This window comes from Heterocephalus glaber, unplaced genomic scaffold (genome assembly GCF_053883595.1).
Source record: "Heterocephalus glaber isolate CG9 unplaced genomic scaffold, H.glaber_assembly_v1.0 deba00001472, whole genome shotgun sequence".
NCBI lineage: Eukaryota > Metazoa > Chordata > Mammalia > Rodentia > Bathyergidae > Heterocephalus > Heterocephalus glaber.
In genome coordinates, this window is record NW_028258315.1 from 65413074 (window position 1) to 65421298 (window position 8225).

The 8225-nt window shown below is 43.4% G+C and overlaps 1 protein-coding gene across 6 annotated transcripts in view; it reads left to right on the forward strand.

Moving 5' to 3' along the window:
- Positions 1-7013, forward strand: part of Trank1 (tetratricopeptide repeat and ankyrin repeat containing 1) — a 136192-nt gene extending 129179 nt beyond the window's left edge. For all 6 annotated transcript variants that reach the window (XM_087182083.1, XM_004857884.3, XM_013077051.3 and 3 more), the window contains 3 exons: positions 165-3208; positions 4069-4167; positions 5476-7013. In XM_087182083.1, the coding sequence (XP_087038209.1) occupies positions 165-3208; positions 4069-4167; positions 5476-5576 (3244 nt within the window). In that variant the 3' untranslated portion in view covers positions 5577-7013. The remainder of the gene's footprint in view (positions 1-164; positions 3209-4068; positions 4168-5475) is intronic.
- The last annotated feature ends 1212 nt before the right edge of the window (positions 7014-8225 follow it).

The window sequence follows — 8225 nt, forward strand, 5'->3', positions numbered from 1 at the left end:
TAATGAAGCATTTATAAAAGTGCTTGAATGCTTGGCAAGTTTGGGTCTTATTTTATAATATCTACATGTTGTGGGAGTCTTTAGTAGTTCTTTGCTATATTGTAGAGAGAATTTCCTGTTGGTGGGTGATAATAAATTGACATTTGCATACCCTGTCTTTGCAGATATGAAGAAATGCTAAAGACCAAGACTCTTCCTATTTCCAAGCTCTCCTATTCTGCCAGTCAGTTCTATGTGGAAGCTGCGGCTAAGTACCTGAGTGCAAATAAGATCAAAGAAATGATGACTGTCCTCTCAAAGCTAGACATAGAAGACCAGCTAGTGTTCCTAAAGTCGCGGAAATGCCTAGCAGAAGCCGCAGACCTGCTGAACAAGGAGGGTCGGAGAGAAGAGGCTGCCTTATTGATGAAGCAGCATGGCTGCCTCCTGGAGGCTGCCAGGCTCACTGCTGATAAGGACTTCCAGGCCTCATGTCTGCTAGAGGTCGCCCGACTCAATGTGGCTAGAGATTCTGACATAGAACAAACTAAGGCCATTCTACAAGAAGCTCTGGATCTCTGTTATCAAACTGGCCAGTTTTCTGGCATTGCAGAGGCCCAATTCCTACAAGGAGTAATCTTGAGAGACTTTCAGAAACTCAAAGATGCCTTCCTCAGGTTTGAAACCCTCAACCACTCAGCTGGAGTTGTGGAAGCCCTTTATGAAGCAGCCAGACAGTGTGAGGCTGACCCTGAGAAAGTTCTGGCTTTGGCTCCGTGGGGCTTAGAAGTTCTTCTCAATCTGGTCAAGGCCCTCAAAAGAGTGACTAACAATGCTGAGAAGGAAATGGTTAAATCTTGCTTTGAGTTTTTTGGGATTTCTCAGGTGGATGCAAAGTATTGCCAGATAGCTCAGAATGACCCTGGGCCCATCTTGAGAATAATTTTTGACCTGGATTTGAATTTGAGACAGAAGACGACAAAAGACTATTTCTTGATAATGACTGATCAAGTGAAATTAGCCCTAAACAAACACCTTTTGAGCAGACTGTGTCAGATCACGCAAAGCCTGCTTGGGAAAACCTACCCAGGCATCTGCTTGAAGTTTATTGTAGGCTTAAAATGTGAGGATAAAAACTGTGAAGACTTTCATAGGCCCCTGCGGCGTTGTGAGGCCAAGTGTATGGTTCAGTCAAAAATGCATTTGGTGGCAATAAGTGGATTGCTTTTGGAAGCCAAAAATATATTCTCCCAAATCTTAGCTGAAGAACTTGAAGAAATAGATTATATTTTGTCTGCAGATATATATGGCCTTTGCAAATCTTTCCTAAATGTCCTTTTTCCTAGGCATTTCCATCAGAGAGTGCTGTCAGAAAACCCCATGGCATGCAAAGAAATCCTCAAACCACATTACAAATCCTTCCGACCCTACAGGTTTGCCTTGAAAGAATACATCCATGATCTATTTCAAAATGAAACGCCATGCAGCCGCCGGGAGTCCACAGACTTGTGGCTTAGTGCCATGCATGCTTTCCTTATCTCCTCCAGCTATCCAGAGGAGTTTGAAAAGCTGCTCCACCAGGAGGAAGACAACTACAACAGGGAACTGAAAGCTCTAGAGTCTGAAAAAGAGGAAAGGGGCAGGGGAAAAAGTAACAAGATGAAAGGAATAGAAGGAAAATTTGGCATGCTAGTGCCCAACAAGGATGATGAAAGTGCAGAGAAGAACCATCTATGCTTCATCCGGCTGCTAGAGAATTGCATCGACCAGCTCTACGTGTATAGGAATCCAGAAGACTACAAGAAGCTCTTTTTCCGTTTCATGAATGTCCTCATCCAGAGGTGCAAAGAGCCACTTATCCCCAGCATTGGAAACACAGTGGCCCTATTGGAGTTCCAGTTTATCCACTGCAGTGTCGTGCTGGCCCGCCTCTGGAAAAATGCTATCTTGTGCCTCCCGAAGAGCTACATTGCACTCCTGCACTACTGGGGGTTCCTGTTCAGCAAGAAGGACAAGGAGCTTGGGGATACGTTCTCCATTATTCAGGAATATAAACCGAAGGATGTGACAAGAGCTATTCAGGACTTCCGATTCCACCTCTCCTATCTTGTCAAGGTGCTATGTGGTTATGAGAATATGAACTTCAATGTCCTGCTTGATGCCTTCAGTGAAATAGACTATGTGGTCTCAGGGGAGGCGGAGCGGACACTGGTGCTGTGCTTGGTAATGCTGCTAAATGCTGAGGGGTTCCTGCAGCCATTCTGCAAGCCTCTTCTGTACCGCCACTTTCAGGAGATTGAGACAAGGCTACAGCTGATGAGTATGGACTTCCCAGACCAAGTTCCTGAGAGACTTCAGAAGGCTGTGAGGCGGGTGGTGATGGCAGTCAACGTGAAGTTTGTGGCCGAGGCCCTGCAAGACCTGCTCTTTGAGAGAGATGAAGAATTCTTGATGGACTGCCACTGGCAATGGGACAGTGTGCACACCAAAGGGTCTGTGATCCATGGCCTCTGTCATGAGGAGGTCAGACTGAGCCGCTTGCTCTGTGTTGGCCCTGTTGACTACTTTGCTGAACCTGAGTGTGAGTTTGGTGAGGATGAGACAGATGAGCTGGTGTTGGAAGACCGAGACTACCTCCTGGCCACCATCCTTTCACTGAAGCAGCGGAAGGCCTCCATCCAGCGCAAGTTGAGAAGAATCTGCCTGGTGGTATCTTTGTGCATCAGTTGGAGGAGATGGGTCCAGACAAAGCATGATAGAGAGGAGCCCAGAGAGCCCAGAGCTGGGAACTTTAAAAAGGCTGACGTGGACAGGACCCAGTGTGATCTGTGTGGAGTGAAATTCACCCGAAACCCTGACAACTACTTCAGTCCCAGCAAAGCATTTGAGGAAGTAGCTTCAGGGGCTGTGATTCTTTCAAGGCTTGAGCTGGAAGGGAAGGAGTGTTGGGAAAGGAGTAGTGAGTCCTATGAGCAACACATCCACCTAGAAAGCCACCAGAGGCAACAAGTGGCTTACCAGAAATATTCAGAATTTTTCTATGAGAAGGTGGACCCAGCCATTTATGAAGGCAAACTAGTGGTGCAGGACATTGAACAGAGCAGATGGATCCGCAGTCACCTGGGGTCTAAAGAGCACAGCCATATGCTGCAGAGGAAGATCCAGGAGCATATTAAGAGGGTTTCTGAATTGGTGGAAGACCGCTACAGGAGAAAGGCCTGGGCTGGTGGTAAGGGCCACAGAGATGGGGGCCTAGATGGTGTTAGACAAGCATGCTAGGTGATCAGAGTTATGTTCTTTGTAGTGGTGTCTGACTTGGGAATGATGGAATCTTGGTATTTGCAAAAACACAAGAATGTTTGTTCCCAAACTACAGCAAAACCCCATTGTTTAGACGACTCCCCCCCCAATTAAAAAATTTTGATTATCTTTGGCCAGGATGATTTCCCCAGATACTACAGATGAGAAAATAGTTTGGTCACTAACTCCATGGAGAAGATTTAGGGAGAATGTTGGAAAGCTTGAGAAAACCCTTTAAGATTCTCTTGATTAATTCATTAAGTGATCCTTTTTTTGAGCAGCTACTTTGTGCTGAACCGTAGAGTAAGAACTGGAAGTATGCAGCTTGTCTTTTCTTTTTAGGATCCTTTTAAGTCATACCCAGTTTGAGCCTTTAGAAATAAGAATTCTTGAGTGGTCTTAGAATCAGGTTTCCTGTAGTTTGCTTATTAGGTACTTCTTAGCAACATTGAATGAAAGATATGTATAAAATTAGTGAAACTATATTTTGAAACATTCTATAATTCAGGTACTGTACCCAGTTCAAGGTTTAATAACATTTTGAACATAGGCTGCCAATAGAAAGGTTTTCTATTGGCAGTCTCTACAGACATACACTAATGCTAGTGATGAGCAAACATTTAAAGGCAGCTTATGCTTGAGGTGGCAGAAGGCCGCTCTATAAGAAGGACTGTCTTCAGGGAAAGCACACACAGACTAGCTCTTAGGGCATGGGTGACTCTAGTGTTTGATGTTCTAGTGCCTATAGCAGCCTCTTTACTCAGAGCCTCTGTTCTTTGTTTTCTGTAGCAGAGGAGGTGTTGACTCGGCTGGTTGTGATTCTGATCATGTCTGTCAAGGATGCACAGGAGTGGTTGATGAAAACAGAGCTCCACTTAAAGGAGGAAGGTAAGGAGTCCTTCACTCCAGGAATAGGCAATACTTTGGGTCTTGTGGTTCTTCACACTGCTGGCTCCCAGGTGAATCTGAAGTGAGGCAGCCTCCCAAGTTAATAACTTCTCATTATCTAGGAGCATAATTTCTAATGAGCCCAACTATTAGCAACACTGCATCTACATTTCCTCATCTGACTGCAAGGGCAATTATTCTGCCCTCCTTGTAGTTGTTAAAAACCTATTTTGCTACTCGGGAGCACATACTCAATACAGAGACCCTCAAGGATAAAGAATTGGAGAGCCATCCCTTGATAAATACGTTTGCCAGTGTCAATTATTCATTTAAATTGGTGAATATTTACTGCGTATATAGTGTCTATCAGTGTTCTTCTGGGCCTAGGAATACTTTGTGAACAAAACACAACATCTCTGGAGCAATGTGCAGGCATCTTGCTTCAGAAGGTCACAGGTTTGTATAGAGTGAGTCATGTTTCTTTGCTGGCAGTCATAATTTTCTTGCCAAGTTCTATGTGATGCAGAATGTCTTCTTTCTTATCTTTTTCACATGCTTCCCCCTGCCTAGCTAGATCACATTGCTTCTTGCCCTGAGATTTTACCAACCTTGGATGCTCTTCAGAGTTCCAATTCATCTGCTACTAGAAAATCCAGACCTTGGAGCTGGGGAAAATTTGAAGGAACTTGGTACTAGTATCTGTATTCATGAAAAACGTTTAGCATATAGATCTTTCTGTAAACCAAGATTTTATAATCACTTCAAGAGGAAGGCAATAGTAATACCAACTCAAAAATATGGTTGAGGGGCCAGGGATTTAGCTCAGTGATTTTGCCACCTGCTGTGCAAGCGCAAGAACCCAAGTTTGATCCCCGGTACCAAAAAAAAAATGTATGGTTGGGCTTAGGTTTTCCTTGATTTGTCATTTATTAAAGGACCTCTAAAATAAGGCCAGACTAATCAGCCAATAAAGAATTTAATTCTGGAGAAAGATATTTACTTTGGCTCTTCTTGGGGAGCAATATCAGGAAAATTCTTTCTTTGGCACCCAAGTGGAAATCTTTATTTCTTTTTTTGAACTACTACATATTATACTGAATATTGAGTTGCACTGTGACATTTTCATACATGCATATATATAGTGCATATAGTACTCTTCATCCCTCCTATTGTCCTCTCTTACCTTCCCTTCTTTCATTTAAAACAATTATAGAGTCATTAGGTTTCACTAGGATATGATATTTTAGAGTGGGGTAGTTGGGGGGTGGTCACTGTTTTCACGGTTTTTTTTTTTTACTTCATAAATAGGTATTGTTCAGGATGATGATTATGAAAATGAAGCTGAAGACTTTGGTGAGCTCCGTCCTAGAAGGCGTTCACGGAAATGTGGAAAGCAGAGAAAATACTAATGTCTGCACAGCTGCTGCCTCTTAACCTTCAGAACAATCCATCCAGTCTTAGAATTCTGAGTGCTGGGGCAGAAGAAAAAAAAGAATGTAAATTAGCATTTAAAAGAAAGAGTAGGGGGAGTCCAGTATCACCTTTGCTTCTTGTTTTTTCTTATTATTTCTCTTTCAGTGATGGCTTAGGATCTGATTGTTCCCTCACCTGAGGGTCCTCCTAAGTGTTTTTTCCAGTAAAATCTAGCAGTATTACTCGCCCCAAACATGTTCAGATTAGAGGAGTCATAGTTGAAGGAAACTTTGGGACTCCTCACCCCAAATTCCTTAGGCTCTTTGGCTCATTGTCTTCATGACATGAGTCAATAGCAGAGGACTAGCCACTTAAGGTGACACCCCTTACCTCAGAGTTGCCAGTGCTCTGGGCCAGGAAATTCCTTTATAGATTCCCACATCTTCTGTCATATGGCTGCAACAGCAAGTAGTACAAAAGCCGTTTGTCCCCAGGGTCCCTCTGGGGCCCTACCACCAGCCATTCCAGAGGCCAGAGTGCATTCTGTTCATCTCTGAGCCCACTCGTGATGTAGTGTAGTTCCTTCCGTTATATCTGTTGGTCTTTTCTCTCTGTGGGAACTTTTCTGCCCTCCTTCCCTCCATTGTTTGTAATCATTCTCAGCTACCTGTGCAAGTCAGGTTAGACTACCTCAGAATGTAATTAAGAATTCACTAGCATCCTTTGGAAGGCCTTTCCCTCTAGGAGAGAGTAGCTGGGGGAATTTCTAGCCTGCCTCTCCAAGGTGGTCTTAGCTCTGCCTTGGCTATGGTGCATACTTTCCAAAAAAGTGTTTTGTATGAAGCCCTGTACATCTAGATTTCTTGGCTCTCCCTAGCAAGCTTGTCACCCAAACCTAGGTTGACATTTGCTGATAGTAGGATAGTGACCTGCAGAATTGGAGTTTAGGAACAAGTGGACAAAAGAGGAAGCCAAACTTTCAGTGCCATTTCTTCAAGATTGGCCTATGAATCACTGCCATGTGGCTGGTGGACCCTATAAGAGGGGGTTGGATGTAGGCCTCTTTGCAGGAGGCCCCTCTGTTCCCCCTCTGTCCACTGAGCCAGCAGCCATCTGGTCTGGTCCCATTCAGGAAGCCTTCATGCCTCTTGATGGTTACTGCCGCATTAGCCCACCCTTTGGTGGTTTTGTCCTCAGAACAAACCAATTTTTCTGCTGCTGCTTTTGCTGCTTATTGTTTTTCTTTCATTGTCTAAGTGACTCATTTGCTTGAAAGTTTATGTTTCTAATTTTTATTATGTTATGTTTCTAATTTTTATGCCAGGTATTTTTTTTTATAAACTTTACTTGCCAGAAAAAAATGGAAAGAAAAAAGAACACAATCAAATCTTGCTGTATTGTCACATTTTTATAAAGTTAAATCATTTCTCTTACATGCTGTCCTTTTGATTATTTCTTATCTCAATGAAAAGAAACGGGGTACATTTTAGAGTTGGTCCCTTCTGGCCAGCTAATTGATGCTGGCCAAAGCAGAAGCTTTCTGTGCCTCCTGAAATGAAGAAACCCAGGGTCAGAAATATAAAGCTTAGTGCTTTATTTTCAGGAACTCATAGCTGGTTGCAATGTTTTAAAGTGCCAGCTGTGTACACATTATTTCCAATTTGGATGTTCATGAATATGCAGACTTTGTACTGTATGTATTGTCAGTGCTCCACTTCAGGTTTTCTAATAGAAATGAACATAGCTCTGGAAATCTAATCTGTCTCCTGCTCCTAATGAACTGTGTAATCCGGGGTAAGTCAGATATGAGTGCAGCACCCTCCTTTGAGGGACCTCATCATTTGGTGTGGAACACATGAAATAACAACAGTGATAGAAATTTACACTGCATAGGAGTGGTAGCAAGGTACCAAGCAGGCCCTCACTTTCCCTTTTGAGACATTGGTCTTGACACATTTGGTCAAGAAATTGGTTTTAACACAGAATGATTCTGTAAGCTGTTTGAATACTCTCAGGTCTTGGTGCTATGAACATATGTGGGGCAAGCAGGACATCAGAGCAAAATGTTCAGTTCTCTGCTCAAGATTAAAGAGGCTCAGCACTGGGATGGACCATCCTGCTGATCTGTTCAGTAGAACTGTCTAAAAGATGCTTCCCCAAGAACCTATCTCCACAACAAGTTAGGGTCCTTAAAGTTGGTTATTGAGGCTATAAGAGAAGTATGGAATTCAACAGAAGGATCAGTAATGGCCATTAATGCCTTGAGTTCTGAAGCCCAGCCTGGTAGAAGGACTTTTGGTGTCCCAGACCTTGCCTTATCTTGCCTGGAAATCCAGGATGGGGATGTGTGTCAGGGGTCCTTAAGACCATGCTCAGATTCAGTAATTCACTTGGAGGCCTCACAGGACTCAGCATATAGTTGTAGTCATGACTGATTCATTATTAAGACACTCAGTACAGGGAAACTGTGCATAGGGCACAGTAAAAGAATACCACTGCAAGCTTCCAGAGGTCCTTTTCAGAGTCACAGAGGAACATACTTAATTCTCCATGTATGAAATGTTGCCAGTCAGGGAGGCTTGGTAAAGTGCTCAGCATTTTTACTGGTAGTTACCCATATAGGCATCTTCTGGCTAGCACATGTC